The 26,545-nt window shown below is 34.3% G+C and overlaps 1 protein-coding gene across 2 annotated transcripts in view; it reads left to right on the top strand.

Annotated features, from left to right (window-relative positions):
* WWC3 (WWC family member 3) overlaps window positions 1-26,545 on the top strand; it is a 75,486-nt gene that overhangs the window by 24,287 nt on the left and 24,654 nt on the right. For both annotated transcript variants that reach the window (XM_088144940.1, XM_007434757.3), the window contains exons 4-9: window positions 5,784-5,860; window positions 6,549-6,628; window positions 7,095-7,224; window positions 10,253-10,384; window positions 19,837-19,910; window positions 23,381-23,623. In XM_088144940.1, the coding sequence (XP_088001066.1) occupies window positions 5,784-5,860; window positions 6,549-6,628; window positions 7,095-7,224; window positions 10,253-10,384; window positions 19,837-19,910; window positions 23,381-23,623 (736 nt within the window). The remainder of the gene's footprint in view (window positions 1-5,783; window positions 5,861-6,548; window positions 6,629-7,094; window positions 7,225-10,252; window positions 10,385-19,836; window positions 19,911-23,380; window positions 23,624-26,545) is intronic.

Here is a 26,545-nt window from a genome sequence, read left to right as displayed (position 1 = left end):
TTTTATTAACATTATATTTTATATTTCATTTTTAATAAATTAGACTTGATTTATGTCTGTTTACCCAGAAGAGCATCATACTGAACTCAATAGGTTTTACTCCACTGTCGGTATACCTAAGATTGGACTTTTCACTAGATCTTTTTTTCCTTAAAGGTTAACTTCTACTACTTGCAATGAAATTTGCAGCTATGAAAAACTTTTCTGAATATATGTTGTTACAGATATTCACACATATTATAGTTATCATGCATTTACTCTGTTCAAGGACACAATTTCTCTGATCAAGGATATAGTTGGCATTTGCAGAAGTTTTCCAGTGAGGGTGGGAGATGGGGAGGAGATAAAACTGCAAAGTAGGATATGATTGCATTTTGTAAAGGGAGAATGTACTGCTACACTTCTCTTTTTCTTATACGTGTGCTTTATACATGTGCTTTGCTTAGTGTCATATCCTATGACAAAACACAATATTGCACTTTTAAGAATGCATTAGATGTCTTTTGGCAGACCACGTGGTTGAAAAATTTGACAGTATAATCTGATTTGTCATGAAAAAGGCTCCCTTATGTTCTATAATAATAATATGGGGTGCTGCTTTGTTCCCATTTGTCCATTTAGCTTGGTATTATCTGAATTGATTGGAAGCAGACCCTGGGATTCCTAACCCTAATTCAGGAGACAAGGGATTAAGCCTGGGACCTTTTAAATGCAAAGTAGAAGCTCTGTCCTTGAGCTACAGATAGATAGGAATCCAGATACTGTGGTTAAACTGGTCAAGATTTCATAGGCATGGTTCATATCCCATGAAAGTAGAATCAAATGCAGATTGAAGATTTACACAAGCTGCAGAAAGAGAGCCTTTAGATCTATAAGTATATTTCTCTACCTAGTGTTGTTGTATCACTTCTTGGTTTAGAGTAGATCTTTCTGGCCTAAATCTTGCCAGTTCTTCAGCTAGGATAGTGTTATCTACAATCCAGTCATAGAACTTCTCGAATAAATGTTTAGCATAGATTTTGCTGATCGTACTCAAAAGACTGATTGAATGATAGTTGGATGGATTTTTCTTTTGTCCTTGGCTGTGTCTTAATCTCTTGAGAAGTGAGTGGTATTGTCAATAAATGTGAAAACAGTTCTGTGAGAACTGTCTAATATTCTAGACTGGGTGAAGAAAAATAAATTGTTGCTTAATTCTTGTTAGACAGTGCTCTTGTTTAGTCAAAAGGTGCTTCAGGTAATTGCTATTTTGATGGGAGAGTCGGGATAAAAATTAATAAATACATTTCCTAGCTTCCTTTAACTACACAATGGCATTTAGTCTTTGTACTTCATTCTGCTCTCTAGATAACATGTAAAAAGCCTGGAGGTCACATCTTTCCAGACTAACCAATTTTATTAAAAAGCATATGCTTTTGTGAACTCCAGTTCGCTTCATCAGATGTAACTAGTCCATAATAGCAAACTCCCTCTGATTTTTGATTATCTTGATGGCTTTCCTCCTACAATGTTTCCAGTACACGAGAAAGCCATTTCTGAAAGGGTGCCTCCATCCAATTCTGTTTCAGCCCTAAGACTTGCATTAAGAATAGGATATCTCACCCAGGGACCTGTTGGACACAAAAGAAACATGAGACATAACAATACTGGATTACCTTGTGAAGCAAGTATAAGTCACAGTTTCTCAGACACTGTGCTGCTACTTCAGTGTTGTATAGCAATACTCTATGTTGTTTGTATGAACAGGCAAGATAGCACTTTTAAAAGTAGAAAAGAAAAAGTTAAAAAATAAGAACTGGGTTAGAAATGTGACAGACTCACATCTTTAGAAAACTGCTGCCTAACCCACAAAACTGCTGGATTTCTAAAGTGGTTTTTTGTATGAAACATTTCTGCCCATGGCAGAGTCATTAGTACAAATGGGGCAGCTGCAGCAACCATTGCAATGGCTCTCTGGCACCAAGCGCCTTCTTCACTGCCAGATATCATCTTGCTGCTGCCTTAGCTCAGACTAAACCTTGTATCTCAACGAAAGCATTCCCTTCTGACTGAACTGGGATGTTTTGTTTTGTTTTGTTTTAAAAATAAACCTCAATACTGTGGAGGGCTGCAAAGTGGATAACACGTTATTGATCCAGGCCAGGCCAGACATAGACAACTATGTTAATGTTGAGAGATAAATTTCAGAATTCTTTCAGGCAAGTAAGAGCTGGTCATGAGATTTGCTGTCTCCAATAGGATAAGCATTTAATGTGAGAATATATTACAGAACTCCAGTTGCTGGTGCAGGATGTGGCTGAAATGAAGTTAGCATGTCACTGAACTGATCTGTTAAGCTATCTGATGAGATATAGTATGAATTGGCGTGACAAGGTATCTCTTGACACATAGCGATTAAACTAATCCAGATCTGTTTACACATTGATGCAATGCCTAAGGAATTATGGGTGAGCACAGATGGAATGGGAAGACACCACTGCTCTCTTATTCCCTTCTTTGTCCCCCTCTTTTTGCTCACTGGAGACTTTAGAGAATGAATCATTTCAGAGCCAGTAGAATTCTACTCTGTCCAGAAATAGTACCATCACACATAGGACCTATACTTACACGGTGGAGAGTCCAACCACTTCAGGCAGGGTAACCAGCTAAGCTGACTTAAATATTGAAGTTGTGGGGGTGGAATATGCCAGCGAATGCCCTACACAGTTTGATAAGGATCTATGCCAGGATATGACATGGACCCGGTCACCAAGGTCTCTAAGCCTAAGACAACCAGAAAATAAGTAGTGCCCAGACCTGTGGAGCTGATAATTTTATATAGTAATAGCATCCACCGCATGCAAATGTACTCTTTATATTCAGTTTGCTCACCATCCTATCTTATTTGAAGCAATTGGTGGTCAGCTTATATGCTTGGGCCCAATTACTGAGCTCAACAAACTATTGCAACTTGATATCAACAACCAAACCAAATACGTTCTCAAGGTTTAGCCTTTCAAACTTTTCAGGAGTCCTGGGAATGACCTGGCTTCAGGCTCACAATCCATATATTCATTGGGGCCATAATGACATTACCTTTGCATGCAAGATTTGTAGTGTACAAGGAGTCAGGCATCATCAATCAGGGTTTCATAGGAGGAGGGTCTCCAACCTTGTCATCCAAATATTTGAAGTATGTAGATGTGGGGTTGAAAGAATCGGACCTTACCCTCTCCACTGAAATAATGATTGCACAAACTTATCCCTGGATAAGTGTGGATAACAGTCAGCTCCATTATATCAAGTGTTTGAGACAGAGTTGGGCAGCCTGAAAGAATTGTGTGTGTGTATGTGTGCGTGCGTATGAGAATCTGCAGAAGTGATTTATCTACTCATTTTCTTTTGTCAGCACATCTACCTTTTGGTCAAAAAGAAGGACGACTCCCTTCATGTTTGATTTTTTTAATCCCTCCAAACATTATAGAGCAACTGTTGTTTTTTCTTGATTTCAGAGCTCTTAGAATGGCTGTGGAAAAAACAAGTTCTCACTCAGGCCTCAGGGGACTTGATCACTGTTATGGGAAATTTGAATATACAAATTGTATTCAATTATCTTTCATTGTCAAACTGACCTTGTTCAGAAATTTACTAATCCTATTTTCTATGAAATCCTCAATAAGTTTTTTGATTATCTGTTTGACTGACCTACTCATGAATTCTGAAGACCCTTTTTCATTCAGATCAGTTCTTCAGAATCTCCACAAATTTAATCTTTATTTTGAGTTAGAGGAATTTACTTTTAATCTGCCTACATTGACTTACTTGGAATATTGCTTCTCATTTGAGAGTACACAGTTATACATTATACATCCAAATAACAATTTATTATAACTTGTGAGTATCTCCCCACACTACCAAGTATATACAGCAGTTTTGGCCAACTTTTTTCATAAATTTATTCCAATACTGTCTTCACCCATTTGTTCAATTTATTAAGAACAGCATCCTCTTTCAATGGAATTTCAAAGCCTAACAAACCTTTGATTGACTTACACAAGCCTCCAGTTCCTATCCCATTCCGAGTCATCCTGCTCCTTCATTATGCAGGCTGATGCTTCTGATTTCACCAAGGAAAGTATGCTATTTCAGTCTGCTCTGGTTTCCAGAAATCATCTTCCCTGTACATTTCATTCTTGCCTGTCTCTCACCCACCAAATAAAACTGACATTTTTGAGAAGGAGTTTTGAGCTATTAAGGATGTGTTTCAGACATGGCATTGTTACTGTATTGCACATAACATCCAGTAGACGTTTGGACAGATCACAAGAACATAAAATGTCTACAGAAGTTTATTCTACATCCAATTAGGTGGGCACATTTTTTTTCTTGTTTTGACTTTTGGATTTCTTACATCCCAACTAGGCTGATGAGTTATCATACAATCCAAAATAATTTGTGCCTTATGACCCTTCCTGGGCTTCCATTCTGTGCCCTTGAAATTTTAGAGAACTGTTTTTCCCTGAGATAGTCTTGGGGTCAGGAGAAAAGTTTTGCTTTAATGAAGTAGCAGGGCCTGCAGTTAATGGGTTGCTTCTGGCATCCTCTGTTTTGAGTATTGCATAGCTTTGACTATCACCCACAGTTTGATGAGCTGACAGGACTAATACCACCTTGGAGCGCCTTGAGTTTCTGGAAAGATTCTTTTATGTTTGAACCTTTTCAGGGGAGCCTGACAATGACCATGCTTTCATTCTTTTATATGTTACTTACTTTAATTTCTGCTGTGAAGATAGATGTGTATGCTAGTTTGATTTTTCCAGATATAAAAGTGAGCCATCAATTGTGACAGATATAGAAGCAGTTTGTCCATGAATTACATAGGAACTGTTGTGCTTGAGCAGTTTATTTATCCTTGTCCAATTTGAATGAATAATAATACTTATTTAAATCAAATTCTTTCAGTAAAGATTTCCTAGATTGTTTGATAAGTAAAATACAGAAATGAGTTATTGGATTTGGATATATTTAGTTTGAATAAAGCTAGGTTTAGTAACATTCAGGGCAGTTTATTTGATAAATATCACTAAGATGATTTTCCTCCTTTATATTAATTTAACGAAAGTACTTTGTGGAAATCCTGTCACATGATAGTATATATAAAATGACCAGTAAATAAAAGCAAACATTTTCTACTTCTGAACCTGTTTATTGAAAAGTGGAATATTGGAAAATAATGGATTTTTCTTTTTCTTTTTGTGCTATCCATATTATTTAAGTATATTGTTATGTAACTTTATTTTCCAGTATAGTTTAATTTTTTTCATTAAACTATTTTTATTATTTTTCATTAAGTTTATATCTTAAACTTAAATGCACTATTTTGAATTGATTTTTCTACTTTTTTCTATTTTTTATGTTGACAAAATTAACATTATATACTATAAAATTTGTTTGATGTAAGTCTTCATTGGTGGACATTATTACAAGTACTACTCTTCATGTTTTTGCGTAACTCATATTAATTAAAGTTATTTTCCCCTTTCCTTACTGTTTATGTTATAAAATGCTAGTTTCTAATTCTTGATTGTAAAATAAATAACAACATTGTGTGTCTTGATTAACAGTGAACTTAGCTTTTAGTTGAAATCCTATTTTTAGATGAACAGATTGATTATGTGCTGCCACCTTAGCAGTAGCAAAATAAAAGGTTCCTGTGAAACATGGAATGAAAGATCCATTCCTTGTGCTTGTTAGGAACTTTTTCTAGAGTTTATCTTAAACACTGATCTTTTCTGTTTCTTTAGCATTTTCTGGATTTTCAACCAACACTAAATACAACCCATCTCTGATTAAAGCAGAAATAGCAAGTCGACGTGATAGAGTGAGTAACATTTTTTTTAAAATACTGTATATTAAAAGTAATTATTTAAATTCATATTTTGCATTACTAGGAGGGCTGCTCACTCTGGTGTAATATTCACATCAATATTTAGAGTCCTACTTTTTCTCAGAAAGTATATAATAAATACAGGAAATAATTAAGCCATTATATTGCCTATGTGATTTTTATTTATGGTGGCATTTTAAGAAGCAATTATAATTTAATATGAAGTGAGTAATTTAGGAAAGTGTAGCCTTTATGATAGTAATGCTAATATTTTAGTTATTTTATACTCTAAATTGCTGTAGTTACTGGTTGTAAATTTTATAGTTTTAGGTTATATTATGCTGATGTTTGACTGAAATAAAGAATTTATTATTTATTAACATAGTATGACATAAAAATATAACACGGACTGAATATCATAATGCAACATTGGTTTTCATGGCAGTGCCCATATATACACTGAAACCCAATTGCAAATTTCATTGTACATTTGAAGAAGTATAATACTCTTAGGTTTTTCTGTCTAGCTAGCTAATTGCAGTCAAGGGCAGAAAGCTCATACCATAATGTCAGACTCGACAGCCCTATTTCATGAAACTGAAATATCATCATCACCTGAAATTTCAATTGCAATAATTTGTTTGGTTGCCGTGCAATTATTTCTTTATGGTTTTATCTCAAGCTTTCTAGATTAAAGAGAGAATTAACACAGATGAAGCAAGAACTACAGTACAAAGAGAAAGGAGTAGAAACACTACAAGAGTAAGTTGAAATGTAAAAGGACAGGGCTGTTTGTTTTAATGTTTATAATGTAATAAAATAATTACCTTATTGTCAATTTTAGTGATATTAGGGTTTTTTTGAAACCATAGTTTAATTTTTACTTGAGACATAACCCTCCTAGTACTACTGAAGTAGTATTTGTATAGAACCATCTCTTCCTTCCCAGGGCATCTGTGCGTTGTATTCTCTGGCCATTGTACAGAATAGTAGTTAGCATTGATCCTTTTGTTTCTCACCTGTTCTTTCCCTCTGTATTGGGAAATACAGAAGGATTGGAGGGCAGTACTTCACCAAATTTAATGTAAATGGCAAGGTGGCAAAAGCTTTTAACACTGACCACCCAGCAGGAAAAGGAAAAAAGCTCTTAATATCAAACTGCAAGGTTTATTTGAGGTTCAGTATTACCAAAAGTGAGCAAACTTTCTTGTGTATGTTTGTATATTAGGATTGATCGGAAGATGTCAAATGCTCATATGAATTATAAGCTGGATGAAGCCCAAGCAATAATGAATGAACTTCGAAGCATCAGGAAAGCCATATGTGTGGGTGAGAGAGAAAGGCAAGACTTAATGCAAGTAAGTAAACAATACTATTTATGGTTTTATAGTGCCTGCTAACTCTTATGAGTAAAGGGGATGTCCTTTTTCTTAACCAGCAAGAGAAAAGAAACATGAATCACTATATCTTGTTACTCAGTGATTCACAGGGTGTTGAAGCATAAAAATATGTAGTCTATTTCATATTCTTGTAATTCTTAATAAAGTTTTATGTTTGTTTTTAAACTGACTCTTATTCAGGCTTTATCTTGGTATAATAGTAAAGTTCCCAAATTCTGTCCTTATACCTAGAATAGCTAACAACTCTTAGACTATCCTGACTATAGCAAAAGCAAAAATATTTTGCAATCCAGATTCTTCTTTAACTCATCTAGAAGGGCGGTAAAAGTAATCCATCACATATCTAATGCTAGAAGTGGATTGAAATGAAGGAATTATTATGAGCTTATGGCCTTGATTTACAGATCAACTATAATTTCATAGTGGTGCTGAAAGAGGCACATTTTTCTTACTCCTGTGTCTCATTCCTTGAAGGTAATACTGACCTCATGATAATTGTAAGGTTTGGTAAGGTAAATGCTGAAAACAACTTAACTTTAAAAATGACCAATTATTATTTAAGTTAAAAAGTCTCATATATGTATCTGTATGTGTAGACAATTAGCTAAATTGGTTGCACCTAGTTATGTGCCTGGGCCTGGGGACCCAGATTTGTTAAGGGTCCTGTTTCTTGGCTATATTAACATCTATGGTAATAGTTTTACTTGGCGACCATATATATTTATTTGTATTGTTTTAATTGTTCTTTGTTTTTATGATTGTATGCCGCCCAGAGTCACTTGTTGAGATGGGTGGCTATAGAAATCGAATTCATCATCATCATCATCATCATCATCATCATCAATTCTTAAGCCATCATCCATTACTGTGCTGTTTGTCATACGGTCTTGCAGCTTATGAACATGATTAATCATTATTTAGAAGTGGGCAGTGTATTAAATCATATTAATTATTTGCCATGACCACAAAATTTTTATTGATGTTTTAAAGTATAAAAGCAAAAAACTCATAGTTATGTAAGGCTTAGAATGATGAATATATTAAAATGTCCTTTTTTCCAAAAAGAAAAATTAGTTATCTTGTGATTTAAGAAATACTTTAATAATGGTCTTGGAATAGATGGACAATGTTCATTCTAATTAAAAACCTACCTATTATAAAATTTAATGAAAGTTATTTCAGGCTACTTGGCTGAAAAGTATAAACTAGGACAGAAGGGTTACTCAGATCTTAAATTATGTAAAATGATGTAATTGATGCAAAAATACTGTTGTTTTTGTAGTTAAATTCAAAGAAGCAATTCAGATTTTTTGTTTAAAATTATCTCCAAACTTAGTAATTGTCTATAGTTGCATCGTTAACATACAGTAATATTATTTTGGAAATAATATATCACTATGCTGTACACAAAGGACTAACAACAGAGGTACAATAGATGGATATCCTAAACTGAAGTATAAAAACTTATATTTTATAGAGGCAGTATACCACTTAACTTTATACAGTATTGGGAATCTAGTAAGCATATTAGTAAAATGAGTAATTTATTTGTTATTTTTTGCTTGCTTGGTGTAAAAAAGCAAAAGGAAGGCAAAAATCCTGTATAAAAATATTTGTATGTAAATAACATATATAAATCATATATTTTGTATATTCTTGTTGATTAAGATGAGCAAAGGAAATATAAGACAGTAATTTTATTTTAAAAAATAAAAATAACATTTACATTAAGCTGTTTCTTGGAGCTGTAATAGAAAAGGAATGTTAACAAGCTTTCAGGAGAGAAGGTGGAGAGAAACAGAACTTTTTTGTTTCCTCTGCTGGTTCAAGTAATTTCCTTGCTATGCTAAGAAATTCAAGTTCTTTGCAATATGAATGACCTGTCTCAGACCTGGAGAATCCTGGCTAAATGGACAAATAAACTGGCAGTCGGTGTTCCTGTAACATTAGAATGCTCAAGTTTAGGAAAGTGCAAGACCTATAAGGAGTAATTAAAAAAAATGTTTCTTTTTTCTTTCTAATTTCTATAAACCACGGAGTTGTAAACCTTGTAGCACAAGTCTCCACAGTCTAAGTCTTCCTCATTTTAAACACTTACACATTTGAGAAGACTTGTTCCTCTTCCATCTACAAGTTTGTTCCCCCTCCACCCCTCTCCATTGGTACTGTTGCATTCTGTGCAGCATGGAAGTTCATTTGTTTTGTTCAAGTTTTGTTATGGGTATTAATATAATTTTTAATTTTCGTTAGTGAGTGGTGCTCTAGACATTTAGTAATAGCAAAAATATAGTTAACATTTAAAACATTTAAAAATGCAGTTAAAATGTAATGTTAAAAAATCCAAAGGGGAATAGAATCCATCCAAATCAACATGAATTCAATTACACACCAAGGGTTTCCTAAAAAAAAATTCTTTAGTGATAGAAATCAGGAAGCTAGGTTTTTAAAAAGTTATAAATTAATCTTTTTTCAGTTTGGTTTTGGAGGAATAATCTGATTAAAACCAAAGATCTGTAAATATATATAGATGGAAGCATTGAAGTTGGTGCAATAAGAAAAGGTTTTTTTTTTTCTTAAAATATATCTTTTGCTTTTACAACAGTTAAATCTGCTATAGAATTATTTAAGTGATCTGTAGAAAACTTCTGTCTACTAATCTGTCTATTCCTATTGGATGGGAGTTGCCTCAGATTAAGAAATAGAAGCAATCTGCATAGATAGTTTAGCATATTATTTTTACTGCTTCATTTTAATTTTGTCAATTGCTATTCTTATGTTTATAGTCTTAGGAGCTATTTTAAAACGTCTGTATTCTATTTAACATTTCTTTAAGCTTTCTTCTGTGTAAGGATTGTGTTTTCTATTATTTCCATACTTAAGGAAAAATTTGTGAATGATATTATTTTGCTATTTTAAAAATAATTATTAAACCACAAGAGGGTTCTTTTTATACAATTGTTTTTCTTAATGTTCCTTTTCTTTTAAGAGTCTGGCCAAGCTGACAGATGGATTCAGAAATAGTTGTTACATTACAGAATCTTTGCATGATCTTCAGCATAATTCTGGCCTATCTCAACCATATTGTGATGCTTGTTCTCAAACTGACATCATTGGCGAGGTATACTGTATAAATTTACTGTACTATGTTTTCAGTGAAAAAGATGTAATTATTATTGTATTAAAAGATGTAGCTACTGTTATATAGCATTAAAATACACTTTAATACCAAAATAGCATTTAATGCATATTAATGCAAAGAAGAAAAAAACTTGTTTTATTCTCTTGAGGCAGAAGGTAATTTAGAGATCTTAGAGATCCCATTCATGTCTAGCTTATACACTCTGTCAGAATGTTTGTCAGTTTCAATCATGCTGATCTACTTTTTAAAAAATCTATAAAGTTATAATATAGACAGGTTGATCAGATTCAGATTTTTAAACACAATAATCAAATGATCAGCAATTTATTTTGAAGCTGCAACATGCTGGAATTGATATGGATTCCTTATTTCCTCTAATGATTTTTCATAAATGAATCGCAATCCTTTTTTACAATATTGTGCACTCTAATCCACATAGTTCTTCTTCAGTACTTTCTCAGTTCTTCTATGCATTCCTTGCAAAATAGTGATAATCCAGAAAGATTGCTTTACAGTATATGTGGTAAGGTTAGTGCTGGATACATCTATGACTTTACTCATTGGGAATAGTTACTCCTGTATGTCCAGTGTTTGCTCCTCTTAAAACTAGTTATCTAAAGGATACAAAGGAATTTATAGGTACACAGATATTTGTTTATTCATTCATTTATTTATTTTTCAAATTTAGGTACCTCCCATCTCACAAAAAGTGACTCTGGGCGGTTCACGATAAAACAGCAATAAATATTAAAATGCAATAAAAGAATATAAAATACAATAAAAATGGAATAAAAACCAAACACATACACAATATCTTCCAAGATGTTGATGGTCAGTAAGATGTTAACATATGGTAGCATCTTCAGCGTGCTAGCCACCCCCAGGGTTGGTTGCCCTTTTTTATTGTTCAATCTGCAATATTTCCCCAATATAAAGTATTACAATATTCTCATAAATAATAGGCACAAAAGCATTATCTAAAAAGGAAGTACAGAAATCAAAATAAAATGTTTATTCAGGTTTCCTTAATAGTAGCATTGGGGAGGTCAGTTTGGCAAACAACTGCCACATTTTGAGATACAAAACTACAGAAGTGAGGAAGAAACCTTTTCTCTGCAGGATTTTCTCCTTAATATATACATTTGCTTGTTTGTTTGATTGATTTAGGTGCCCCCTGAATATTCCCTTATGTTGAAATCACTGAGAAATTTGTTTTCTTCTTCTGATTTCAAAACAGATTTGATATAGTTCCAATGGGCTCCAAGATAGTCCACAACATTTTCCCCCTATTGCTTGTGCTGGAGTTCTGAGGGACAAAGCAGTCTTGAAGGCTTCAGAGAGGCTGATGAGGGTTCTGTAGTGGAATCCCTCCTCCTAGGTAGATCTCTGGAGATCCAGAATATTCAGTGGCCTTTAGAAATCCACCCCAGTGACATAATATAAATCATTCAGGGCCTTGGAACTGAATTAGTGCTTGACCTGCCAGTGGGGTTTGAATTTATCTTAATTATTAAATGCCCACTTGGTGGGGGAAAAATTATCTAAAAATAGAGATATCCCTTTGATATGGTAGTAGTAGTAGTAGTTATAGTAACTATCCTGAGGATACAATTTGTATTGAGAAAGTGAGTATAAGACAATCAACTGTGGCATGTTGACTGAGGCCTCAGATAATGTTTTTCTCTGTTCCCATGTAAATCTTGGGGTCAGTTTTAAACTATAAGTAGTACAGGTATCAATATGTAGTAATAGGGAGGCAACACATATGGAATATACATCAAGATGGGCAGGGCTTCAGTTGCACTCTCACACTTCCACCTTGACTTTTTTGATCCTCCTCCATGCAGATGTCCCTATATAGTAATCAGGAGTTGTTCTTTCATAGTGTCTTAGACCCACAACCATTTATGAATCAAGAATCATAAAAGGCCATTGAGCCAAACCCCTCCCCAGTGCAGGATTTCAAATAAAAACATCCAAGGCAGGTAGTTATCTGGCATCCACTTGAATATATTGAATGAATAGAACCTTTTTTCCCCCCTTAACATTCAGTAAGAATCTAAAGACCATCTTTATTATGGTCACAGACCAGAATTACAAATACATTAAAATGCGTTGAAATACATTAAAATACATTAAATGAAGTGAACAGAACATGATAATATATTTACAGATTGGTGGGATCATCAATGGGCAGTCAAAATCTGCCTAATTTTGCAGACAGTATAACAAAATTTAGCTACATTCGGGGAAACTAAATCATTCTGATCAGATAGCAACAACTGGACATAAAAAAGATCAGAATTTCCTGGATATTTTATCAGATGAGTTTTTAAATGGGTTCGTGACTCCTTACAGAAAACACAGTATAACAGGACATATGCTATAGTTTCAATAGCTCCTTGTCCACAGGGACACAATCTCAGCTTATATGGGACTTTTTTGTACCAGCCCTCCAAAACTGCTGTAGGAAGAACATTACAGCGTGCTAGAATTAGTGCCCTCCAAAATTTGGGGACAGTGATGTAATTTAGGTATCTTGCTGGCTTGTAAGAAAAGGCTTGACTGCTCAAAAAAACATTCTTAGGCAAAGCGGACTGGTCCTCCTGGATTTCCAGGTCTTTGATACACCGTTTGAATTCACTGAGTGCACGCTCATAGCCCATCATTCGGAATGCCTCACTAGAGAAGCCGAGATGTTGAAGTTTTTGTATGATACTCCTGAACCATACTGATTTATAATTATCCTTGATAAGGAAAGAACCCAAACCTGTAGGGAAAAACAGTAGTTTCAGCCAATGTGCTATAATCCAAGACCATGCACCTGTTTCGACTTTGGATAACCTGCTTCCCTCCTTAGTGCTACATTTGGGATACAAGGGGCTACCTGAAATATGGCCCTTAAGAATTTGGATTGAACCCTTTCCAAAGGTGTAAAAGAAGGATACGGTCCTAGCTGGGCACCAAAGAGTAATTGTAAGCGAGCCTTAGCTGAGTATAGCTTCAGTGCTGCTGGGATATGCTCTGCCCCCCTGGTAAAGTAAAAGGATTGGAGTGCAGCTACTGTTTTTTGAGCGTTTTGTGTAACGTAGCTTTGGTGCGCACTGCGTTTAGTGGAGCTGTGAAAAACCATGCCCAAATATTTAAAGGTTTTAATGGATTTAAAAGAATCCTTTAAATATTTAAATGCTTTAAATCCTAAAAGAATCTGTCTTTCTGTAATTTTCTGTAACAAAAATTATCTGTTTTGCATTCCGGAATGAAAGAGAACAGGGTTTGACCTTTTCTGTGGCATATTTTCATGTATCTGAAGAGTGCTATCAGTCATCTTTTCTCAAGGCTAAGCATACCCAGCGATTTCAATTTCTCTTTATAGGATTTAATTTCTAGTCTCCTGATCATTCTCATTGTGCTTATCAGAGCTAATTTTCCTGAATCCTTTCTAAAGGTTTATAACTAATCACAGTACTTAAGTTGGGATTGCTTCCCATGATTTGGACATTATATTTTTGTGGATACAGTGTAAAATTGGATTTGCTTTTTTTTTTTTTTTTTACTGCCATATCACTTTGCTAGTTCATATTCAACTATTATTTCCAAGTTCGTTTCACAGGTTTCATTACCATCCTATGCTCATGCAGTTGATTCTTGTTCTGATAGTGAAGTACTTCACACTTGCCTTTGGGAAATACTTTCAGCCTATTTCTAGAACCTATCACTGTTTTGAATTTTATTTTATTTTTATCTTTTTGAAGTTAGCTGTCCTAACCAGTTTTGTGTCATCTGCAAATTGGATAGGTTTTCCCTACACTTTCTAACTTTAGAAATTTAAACTCATTAAAAATATGTTTCAGTAAGTGTAAACCTTAAATTCTGCCTCTTCATTCTTGCCTTCATGATTTCCCAGTGGAACATGATACTTTTTTGTTAGAGAACGGGAACCAAAACAGAAAATGAGGAGCTCTTCTTTGTTATATAGCATCTTCATTGCCCAGTTGGTATACTAATAAAATTATTTTGATTTTATTTTGAACATTTCAAAAGATTTTTTGTTTTTGGTTATTCTTAACATCTTTTGCTGGTATCAGTTCATTCTGAGCTTTCACTGTCATGACACCAGCCAAACAGTTCAAGACTATTTGTCTGTACTCTTCCTTTATGAACCTGTCTTTCTGTTTCCTCTATGTCCCTTTGTTTTATTTTGTCCGTTTAAACCTTCATTGAACTTGTTAGATATCCTGATTGGTTGAATTTTTTTTCTCATTGGAATTGTTTGCAATTGTACTTTTAGTTTCTCCTTTTTTATAGACTTCTACCCAAATTGAACTCCTTTCCTTATTAACTTCTCCTGTCCTGAGATCTTGCTTATCATTGCTCTGATTAGGTTAAAAATTTTCTTTTGGGGGAAATTTGTACTAAATGTTTGTGCTCAAATTTAGTGTCTCTTAAAATCAAGAACTCCAGCATCACACACGGTCCCTTTCCCCCAATGTACCTGCTAGTATTCCTCAACTAAATCTTTCCTGCTGATTAGGATCAAGTAAGAATAGATAATTTTCTTGTATCTTTCTCTATACCCTGAAAAAGGAAGTTGCCAATAAGAGCCAGTTTAGTCTAGTGGTTAAGGGTCCAGGCTAGAAAGCAGGACACTGTTAGTTCCAGTCCCACCTTAGGCATGAAAGCTGGCTGGGTGACTTTGGGCCAGTCATTCTCTCTCAGCCCAACTCACCTCACAGGGTTGCTGTTGTGGGGAAAATAGGAGGAGGAAGGAATATTATGTATGTTCGCTGCCTTGAGTTATTTATAAAAATAATAAAGGCAGGATAAAAAATCTAAAAAAAAAGACAAGTCTCTTATTTCCAGGAAGGAGCAGGATTTGTCACTCAAAAGATTTCAGAGAAATTAAAATCTCCCATTATATGGGGTCATCCACACACCATCCTTGTGCAACACTGAAATGGCTTGCTTATCATTTTTTGAGCACATTTCCTCGCAATGGAGTCTCCTTCTCAGTTGCAGTTGCCCACTGGGGCTGGTAGCCTGAGCTCATTTTGGTTGGTGTGCCATAAGCGCAATTAAGTGCCAGTTTTATCTCAGCATGTTAACTTGTTCTATGCAAGCTAGGCCCTCTCTTCAAAAATATATATTAAAAAGTTTATGTCATTTACTTGTTGGAATGAGGTACATTCTGCAACTTGTATGTACAAAGACTGAAATGTAAATTTTAATTTTATCACTTTATTTAAGAACCAATTTGTTTTCATAAGACAAATATTCTTCTATGAAGTCTGTATCTAGTGTGCCCAAGAGTAGGTTTTTACTCTAAGACCTTTATGTTTTAAAGGAAGCATTATACCTCAGTTTGCTTTAGCAAACTTTACAGTATTTACTGTTCATTCTGGTTTCATTAGCAGAATGGATTTAGAATTCTAATTATAATGATTTGCTGTAAGAGGAATTAGGAGTATAGGTTTATTGTTTTTTCATTTTAAGCCACAATCATTAGTTGTCACAGAATAGTACTAATCAAGATGAGATGCATGATATTTCTTTTCTTTCTTTATTATGATTTTTAGTAAAGAGTTTTACAGAAATAGAAGGTAAACATGAAAATATATAAAGGAAAGTAAAAAAGAGAAAATGTGTGGAAAGCAATATACTGTAAATAGGAAAGAAAAAAACCCAGAAAGCTAATTAAAGAAGTGACTTCTGATCTTTTTTACAACAGTTACAACTTAGCGTCCTTTCTCCCTCTCTAAAATTAATTACATAATTACATTACCTTCTATTCTATATTCAACCCTTTTTAGTCAACAAATCCAGAAATCACCATTTCATTTCTTTAGCAAAAAGTCCATAAAAGGTTTCCAGTCTTTTAAGAAAGTACTTATTGTTTTATCCCTGATCAAACAGATCAATTTTGCCATTTCTGTGAATTCTGCCATCTTCACAATCCAAACCTCCATTGTGGTGTTTCAGTACATGCAGTCCTTGGGTTAAGAATGCCCAACTTACGGACAACTCATACTTAAGAATGGGGTGCCTATTACTAAAAATGGCAGACAACATTCTCCTTCCTCTAGCTGACGAACCGCTGAAGCCATGCAATGTTTTCTGAACCACTGAAGCTGCATGTTTTTAATATACAGCCTGTTTTCAGCGTTTCATGAAAACATTGCGCAGCTTCAGTTCTTCAGCTCGAGGAAGGAGAATGCTGTCTGCCATTTTTAGTAATAGGCAGCCATTCATAAGTACGAGTTCCAACTTACATACAAATTCAAGTTAAAGACAGACTTAGGAACGGATCTTGTTCTTAACCCGGGACTGCCTATATGGCTTCATTGTTGTGCATATAATAGTCTTGCTGCAGTTACTATATGCAAGACCAATCTTCTGTGAGTCTTTGATAATTGGCTATCCATAAGTCCCAGTAAAAAAGGTTCTGGTTTCATCTGAATATTGAACTTTAAAATTCTTTGTATTATCATATGTATTTTGTATCCAGTATTTTTTTGCTTTTTCACAAGTCCACCATGCATGGTAAAATGTCCATTTTTTCACATTTCCAGTATTGACTGGAAATACCTTTATACATCTTAGATAATTTCTCTGGTTTCATATACCAATGGCACATCATTTTATAAAAATTATCTTAAATTATAACACAGTTCAAAGGATTGAATCTTCAGTCCTTTTAACAACATTCTCTCCCATTGATCCATCTGTATATTATAGCCAAAATTCTTTGCCCATTTTATCACGAACTCTTTAACTTGTTCTTTTTCCGTTTCAAATCCCAACAAAAGTTTATACATTTTAGTAATTGTATGTTCATCATTTGTACATAATTCAATTTCAAATTCCATTTTATGTCATTCAATTCTTGTTATCTTTTTATCTATATTAAATCTTTCTCTTAATTGTTCATATGAAAACAATTGAAAACTAAATTCCTCTGTAGTCAGTTGCTCTCTTGACTTCTATTCCTGTACTAACAAATCTTGATATGTTAACCATTTTTCTTTGCCCGCTGTTTCTTTCCTATAAAATGCTTCTTGTGCTGAACCCAATAAAGGTGTTTGTATCCATTCCATATTCTTAGTATGGGACTTCTAACATAATTTTTTTTTAAATCTACATTAACTTTAATTCAAAAAATATTTTCAGTTATTTACCTTGTGTTGATTTAATTCATTTCACAGAGGTTCTATCTTTTTGTGTGCAAACCACTCCATTCCAGTCTCCCAAGAAGCACTGATTCTCATGTGGCAAGTCTATTAATTTTTCCATAAGTCCTTTAAAAATATAGCTTTATTATCATTTGGGGCATATATTCCCAATATCATAATCTTGATGTCATTCAAATTTCAACTCCTGCATACTGGCCATGATCATCAATCATTATCAGTTTTGATTGTAATTGTGGATTTATGTACAAAATAACTCAATTTTTCTTGCTTGACCCTGCTGGAATAAATTTTTATAAATCAATTTTTTTTTCTTATATGTGTTTCCTGTAGACAAATTACATCTTGTTTTAATGTTTTCAAATAATGAAATAGCTCTCTTATTTTTTGTGGGGTGTTTGTCCCATTTATATTCCATATTAGACATTTAAAATATTTATATTGTAGGTTTATAAAAGTCTATACTTGTAATGCCCAACATAGTAGTCTCTTCCTCAGTTTCTTGGTGTATTTGTTCCATAATTCCTTCCCTTGCATCTCCTCCAATTCTTCAAAGAATCTCTTGCCTTTTGGATTGAATTAAGTTGAAATCTCTGCTGTTTAAAAGTTAAAATCACTCTTCCCAGTTTTTCCCAACAGAATGGTATCTTCTTCTGTTTAAGTTTGTCAGCCAGGAAAGTAGATTCTTTTCTCTTATGCAATATTTTAATGGGCATTTCTTTTAGAAAAGTTACTTCTGAATTACTTATTCTTAGCTTAGTATTAAAATGTTGTAGAACCTGATCTCTTGTCTTCTTCGTGACAAAGTGCACAAGTATATCTTTTGGTCTTTTCTTAATTTTGCATATATTGTATTGATTCTGTACACCTTGTTTACTTCTGCCTCTATATCTTCTTCATCCTATTCCAAACATTTGGTTAAAGATTCCACACCCCTCTCTCTGGTATCTTCACCAGGTTCCTCTGGAACAGCTCTCAGTCTTAAACAAAATTATTTCTCTCTTAATTCCAGTAGTACCACATTATTTAAATCTTTTCCCCTCTCTCAGTTCATTATTTCTGTCTTATTTTCCAAAATTTATATTTTCTCTTTAATTTGATTAACCTATCGACTCATCTGTATTCATATTCTTCAAATTTTTTCTTTATCTTTTCTTCCATATTTGCAAATCTTTTCTCCATTCTCCCTTCAAGTGTAGCCAGATCTCTTTTAACAGATGCAGTCACAGATTCAGTCACTGATGCTGTTATTGATGCTGTAACATTCTTCCCCAGTTCTTCAAACATCCTCTGTAAAATCTCTGGCGTAATCCCTTTTTCTGTTACTTGTTCTGTAAATGATCCTCTCTTCCTCTCTGTAATTTTTGCTGCTTTTCTGGTAGTGGCCATTTTCTTTTTCTTTTTTCTTTTAATTGTAATCCAGAAAGGAAAAGTGAAATATAAAAGAGAACCCCTCTCTCCCTCCCTCTTCCCCTCTCCCCTTAACTCTTTAATCCCTTTCAGCACTTCTTAGTTCTATAGTCATGTGATCTTTCACAACTTCCAGTCTCCTTATCTCTTTGTTTAACAAAATCAGCCAATCATCCTTCTTAGCAAGTTTAAACAACCTTCTTTTCCATGGAGGCATGTATTATTTATTTAATTAATTCCAAAGTACTTTAAAATAAACAATAGTCCAAATTCAATTCTCCTCTTAATCCATTTTAAACTTTCATAGTTCAAACTCTTGGCGGGCTTTTTGTTTTTGATTCTTTTTAAGTCCATATAGTTATTTCTTTACCTTTTACTTTAATCCTGCTTACAGAACAAAGGAACACTCACCAGGTCTTCTGCTGCTTAGAAGATCTCTGTAACTTTTAGAATTTTTTTGTTCCAAACATACACTAGAAAATGGAGTTTTGGGCAAACCAGTGGCCTTTAGCAGGCTCTGCTTGAGGCTGTGAGCTTGGTTTTTTCTCCCGTAGCTCCCCAGAGCTCTACTTGCAAGTGATCTGCAGGGTCCTTCCAGATCCTGCCGGTTTCTCGCAAGGATCTCCCTTCCAAAGCACAAGTGGGTGATCTCATGGCTTCTCCTTATTCAGAGAGCTGGTCTGGGCTCACCGTCTGGATGCAGTGTCCACCTTGGTGTGGTCCCTGCTGTTTGGGGACTTATTAGTCTGCCATTTTCTCCACCCAGAAGTCTATCCCATAATTATATTTATTGTCATGCTGCAATTCTTTCTTGTTTTTCTTTCTTCACAAAAGCTTGGATTGGAAGATATAACAAGATATCCGGACAAAATGAAATTGATTTGGCAGTATGAGGAGACCAAAAAAAGGTAAATATTTTAAGCTGTTATTTTTAACATTACAAATAGTCTGTCAGTAGGTCTTACCTTGGTAGGGGTTTTGCATAAATGTGACTAGATATATACTATAGTTTACTAATCTGAAGAGCCACTGAGTAACTATTCAACTTTGCATATTTAAGATTAGGCAAACTAAATGCTATAAAGAAAAGAAATTATATGCTAATTCCTTGGTTTGCCAAAACTTTTATGTTATAAAGAAAACAATATTAAAGTGATATTATAGATTGCTTTACATTTTGACTACAGCTTTTGAGGTAACAGATCTTGATAGATGAAATAAAGAGCTAACCAAGTTGTACTGAGGAAGTGTAGGAATCACATATTACAAATTGAAAAGCTATATGTAATTGTAATGAATCCTGGACCCACTGTTGCCTGGAGTAGACATCAGTTATGTTTTGTGAGAAGGTTATTCAGTTGGGAATCAGTCCTGTTAATCTCTTATGCATAGTGTATTATGTGAAAAACATGGAGTATCCACAGTGCATATACTATACAGGTAATCTGCACCAAATTGGAAAAAATAATATTCTGAACTTGAAATGAAAGCCTCATTTGTAACAATCCATTTAAATGTTTCAGGAGTTCCCTGGGAAGGAGCAAAAAGGAGTAAATATGTTTTGATTGTTCCAACATAGCAAATTTTCATTCTAGGACTAAAAAAAATAGGTGGATGCTAGATAGCACTTAGCATGGATTACCAGCCAATCTAGTATTGCAACTGTAAGAAGAATAATGAGAAGTCATGTCCTAGGTATCTGCAAATTCATTTTGGAAAACTTCTTGATCACCCCCGGAATAGACAGATGAATGCTGTTGTTGGAAGAATGGAAGGTTCTTGAGTTGCTTGGAATGTTTTGTCTCTGGAAATAGAGAGGTTTTTCACTGTTAAAACTTTTAATAGTTACTTATAGCAGCATACTCCCTGAAATGCCCCATTTTCTTTTGAGCTTGCAACAAACCTTGAAATGTAGTGTGTTTTAGTCCAGGCTTGGAACATTCAAAAGGGCTATTTCAAGCTCAAAATGTTTTCATACCTCTAACCTATGGCAGGTATTACCATGTTCATTCCTTTATAATTACACTGGTAATTTAATACCCATTGAATATTTATACGTGTAATTTGCATCACACGTTTCAGAAGTGCATGTCTAAGCAAAATAATATGTATCACTTAAAATTTCAGTTAATGTTGAAGTGTCAGTTGGACAGGAAATTATACTTTCTGTTAGTTTCCAAAGTCCTTAAGCTAGAAAAATGCTGAACTTTTCATGTGAAATGAACAAAATAGGACCCATCTGAGATATAAGTATGAAAAGTAGACCAAGATTTATCCTAGACAGATTACTACATTTTCCACTAATTTGAAGTAGTAAATATGTGTATATTTTGTAAGCCTGGTGGTGTTTTTCTGTCATGACAGAATCAGTTTATACTTATATTTATACTTATATTTATATTTATATATGTAGAGAGAGAGAGAGTTTTTTCTGTCTGGAAAAAATTATTCATAATTGTAATTTTATATTTATCTCTTTCATCTGTTCACAAATTTTATTCCCACAAATGTGTAGCAAGGTCTTTAAACTTTAAATCAAAGAGCTAAGACACATTTGTTTCTCCTAGGTTATCTCAGTGGCCACATTCTTCATTTATCATGCATTCCTTTCCTTTGGCTTGTTGGCATTCTATACAGCTTTTGTTTCCACAAAGTATTTCTATGTTCAGCCTAACTTTACTCATGAAACCCTACTAAAACAGTGTGGGTGTAGGAATGTGCTGTGTTTGGTCTAAAGCTGAAGTTGACAAAATTAAAGTGTTACAGTACATTAAAAATATTTTAACCAGGCTCCTCATATAGCCAAAGTGGCGAGAGAACCAAGTACATATGTTACCATTTCAGCTGGCATATTCTTACACAAAATATATTTTTGTCTGTGACTACTTTTCACTGGAGAACCTACTTCATTTGGTAGGTTCAAAATATAAGGATGCTTTGTTATCCATTTTAGAGTATAAATGGAATCTAAAAATTATACTTTATCTTAACTCAAAAAATGGAAATAAATCATGAGGGCTCTCTTTCTTATGTCGTAATAATGCAAATGCAAAAATAATATCTAATACATAAAAGGATATACAAAGAAGTAGGCTTAGCAACACTTTTATGGCATGCTCAGATATACAGAAAAGGCTTGAAAACAATAATGCCATAATAATATACACTCAGTGTAGAGAATACTATATTATACCATATAATTCTGCTTGCAAACTTGTGCTTCAAAACTGTTCTAATCCAAGGGAAGAAATAATAACTAGCAATATAGATGGCTTAAATTGTACAAATAAATAGGAAAATATTCACATTTGGCTAGAAAAAATCCACAATATCTATACATTACAGAAAATAATGCTAGAATATTTTATAGAAAATATTAGTAATGTTTCAATTATTTTTTTCTTTTCTAAAACAATGGGCACTCATTTTTACCTAGGTGATACTGTGAAATAAACTTCAAGGTTTGTTGATGTCAACAGAAACTTTCCTTGCTTTACATTAAAAGGTTTTTGGTTGGAAACTGGATAAATATTACAAATAACTCTTGTGATGTGGTGCTTCCTTGACAGAAAATTAAATAAACACAAACATATACATATATGAAAAACGCTCATTTTTATAGCTGTGCATGTTCATTTTTAGCCTTTCATCACTCTAATATCTCCCTCCTTGCTCTCTCCTTCCTTCTGTCTCTTTCTCACTAAAATTAACTTGATAAATGTGCTACTATTTACGATTTTTAATGCCATTTTCAGTTTAATTTTTAATCTATTTGGCCATTTAGATTAAGTTTAATCTTTAATCTATTTGGCCATTTTAAAAATAGAATTTTGTTTTTAAACTATAGAAGAACTGGTGCTTATTTAATGCTTAGCAAAAAACATTGCGCAGCAGATCTCTTTCCCATAGCCATGCTTGCAGATTATTACCATCATGTTTAGGAACTCTCCTTCCTGTCTTTTCTACTGCTGCTTTGGTGCAGCCATAATATCAAAAATTTATGTTCCATTTTGATACAGTTAAGTTTGTACTCTGGCAAACTCTTTGGAGTTAAAAAACAAACAAAAAACACAGAAGTGGAGATTGAGAATAAGGAAATTTCCAGAGGTAATGATATTGATGTGTTCAAGAAGATAACATGGGTGACTCCAATCAAATTCTGAAGATACTCTGTACTTAAACTTGAATCACATGAACTTTCAGTATAGTTAATCATAGGTTTTCAAGCCGTTTATTATGTTATATACGTATTTTATTTTCATCTCAAGGTACTTCAGGTACTGTAACTCCTTCCATATCAAAGGTATATATCTCTGTAGAGATTTTTTGGGCTTTTTTTTGTTGGTACATTAACCTTTCATGTCCCTTTTTAATTAAGGGTTTTCAGAATACAGCAACAGTTGGCTTTACATGATCATGAATCTTGGCCAGGAATGGTAGAGGCTGACAGAGATCATCTTCAGCTTATTAAAGAGAAAGAGGCTCTCTTACAAGAACTGCAGCTTATAAGTCAACAGCAGCGTTCACCAGAAGATCTGGAACACATAGAGGAGGAAAAAAGGCGCTTAGAGAAGGATATCCAGCAGGCTCGGGCTACTTCTTCTCATGGTGCTGCTGAAAGGTTTGATAATGTATTGCTTTTGTTATATGATTGTTAATGCTAGTACAGCTGCTTAATGAAGGCAAGAACATTTAGCAGACTTCAACCCATTCAGAAATTTATGGGCCCCTTCTAGTTGGGTTTCAGGCCCGGGTATGGGATCATTGGTCCCACTTGTGAATGACCTCTGGAGAGAGTAGGATGTGGTAGTACATCTATCCTTCCTCTCGTTCTCTCAGAGGACTTCAATACTATCAACCATGGTATCCTTTTGAACCTGCTCTGAGGATTAAGGGTTGGGGGTACAGTATTATGTGATTCTCCTCTTTCTTCCTAGATCAGAATCAGTTCCAGTCAGTATTAATGGGGGGCAGAGGTTTGCCTTATGGCCTATGGGGTGCCTCAGGACTCGACTTTCTACCTATTCCTGTTTAATCTCTACATGAAACTACTGGTTGAGGTCATTCGATAGTACAGGGTAAAGTATTATCAATACCCTGATGATACTTTGCTAGATACTTTGCTACCACAGATGGCCAGGTGAGGCTGTAGGGGTTCTCTCTCAGGGCCTGGAGGCAGTGGAATCTGGATACGGAATAACAGGCTTAAGCTCAACCCTAGCAAGACAGAGTGGCTTTGAGTGTTAGGGCCTCCTGGATCTGGTGATTTTCCATCCTTAGTTGCATTACCCCAAGGTGGTGGAATAGCAGGTGGCAGTGGTGGCCCACGGGTCTTTGCACAGCTTTGTATTGTGCACCAATTGTTCTGTAATTTTCAATAAAAAGCTAAAGAAAAAAGGTATATTAAGCATTTAGGTAGATTTACTCTACCTTAATCTATCAAAACAAACCAAAAAGTTAAATTCCCCAGAAAATAAAAATGAAAAAAAATGACCCATTTGCTTGATGTCATGATTTCATTCCCTTGGTTGCCAAAACTTATAGTAAAAAAAAAAAAAAAAGGTAGATCCCAGTGCAATCACCGCTCCACTCACTTGTACTTTCCTATAATCTAGTATACTTTATCTGTACATATAATCATTCTATAGTCTAAATGTGTTTCAATGTAATGAACTCACAAAATACAGAGACCTGCAAATAGAAATAAAGCAACTGTGACAAAAGAAAACAAAGATAGTACCAGTAGTAATAGGTGCCTTGGGCCCAATCCCAAAATATCTGGAGTACTACTTGAAAACCATCAGCATTGACAAAATTATCACTCAATTGCAAAAGGCAGATTTACTTGGAACAGCTTACATCCTGCGATGATACCTTTAATATTATTAAACAAAACAAAGTAATATTAAACAATAACATCTGTGTATCCCAGGTCCTTGGGTAGGACTTGATAGGTGGACAGAAATGCCAAATCCAGTCTAAACGTCTGCTGACTCTGCAACCAACCATAATAATTTTGAAGAAAACAAATTTTGGCTACCAAACAGCAAAACCTGCTAATATATATAAAGCATTTGCTTTATATGGATGATCTGAAGCTTTATGGAAAATCAGAAATTGAAATCCAATCATTGACAAATACAGTAAGAATTTAGCACAGATAGAGCAATTGAATTTGGCCTATTGGGGTAAAATCACGAACAGTAATAGAATTGGCCAAACCATCAGGAGCCATCAGGATGAAGCCTACAAGTATCTGAGCATTTTACAGTTGGATAACATCAAGCATGGGCAAGTTAAAAATGTGATCAGTAATGAATACATCCGAAGAGTGAGACAGTTGTTAAAGACAAATTTTAATAATGGAAGCACCATAAAGCCATCAATAGCTGGGCCATACCTGTTACATGACACACTGCTGGAATGATTAACTGCACAAGCTGAACTGGACAGTTTGGACTGAAAAACAAGAAAACTCATGACTATTCATTATGCATTACATCTCGGTAGTGATATTGATAGATTATACCTGCCATGCAGAAATGGAGACAGAAGTTTACTTCAAGTCAAACAAACTGTCAAAGAAGAAAAGCATGCATTGGCTGATTATGTAAAAGACAGTCAAGAACAAGCACTGATGTAAGTTAAAAATTGGAAATTAGTGAATGTACAGGAAACAAAACGTGATTATTGAAATAATGTAATAAAAACACGAACAGAATACTGGCAAGGAAAAGCATTACATGGTCAATTTCTACAAAAGATCGAGGGGAAAGTGGATAAAAATAAAACCTGGCAACGGCTTACAACTGGAACATTTAAAAAAAGAAACTGAAGGCTTTATTTTGGCTGCTCAAGAGCTATTTGAATTACAGGTAGTCCGCAGGTTAAGCACACCCAGGTTACAGATGACCCATAGTTAAGAACGGAGCCTATTGTAGCAAGATTCAAGTTAAATACACAATGACTCAAGATAAATAACAATGGTTCGAGTTCATTACACAATACTACTTATACAGTATTATACAATAATACTGTTCTGGCTTACATACAAATCAAATTTAAGGACAGACTCTGTGAATGGAACTTGTTCTTAAACTGGGGACTACCTGTAATGCAATCAAGGCCAGAATTGAAAAATCATCAAATGATTCAAAATGTAGATTTTGCAAAGGAGCAGAGGAAACAATAGATCATATACTCAGCTCATGCACGAAGATTGCACAGACTGACTATAAACAACATAATACAGTCATCAGAATGATTTACTGGAACATCTGTAAAAATTATCATTTGCCAGTAATGAAAAATTGGTGGGAATATACAGCTGAAAAAGTAGTTGAAAACAAGCAGGTTAAAATATTGTGAGATTTCCAAATACAAACTAATAAAGATTTGGCACATAACACACCAGACTTGACTGTGGTTGAAAAGAAAGTATGGATAATTGATATGGCAATACCAAGGGATAGTAGAATAGAAGACAAAGAATTGGAGAAGATCACAAAGTATCAAGATCTGAAAACCGAAGCTGAAAAATTAT

Source organism: Python bivittatus, unplaced genomic scaffold (assembly GCF_059951505.1).
Source record: "Python bivittatus isolate LINGU-HERP-01145 unplaced genomic scaffold, Pbiv_v1 ctg000350_np1212, whole genome shotgun sequence".
NCBI lineage: Eukaryota > Metazoa > Chordata > Lepidosauria > Squamata > Pythonidae > Python > Python bivittatus.
This window is presented reverse-complemented; position numbering and strand designations above follow the sequence as displayed.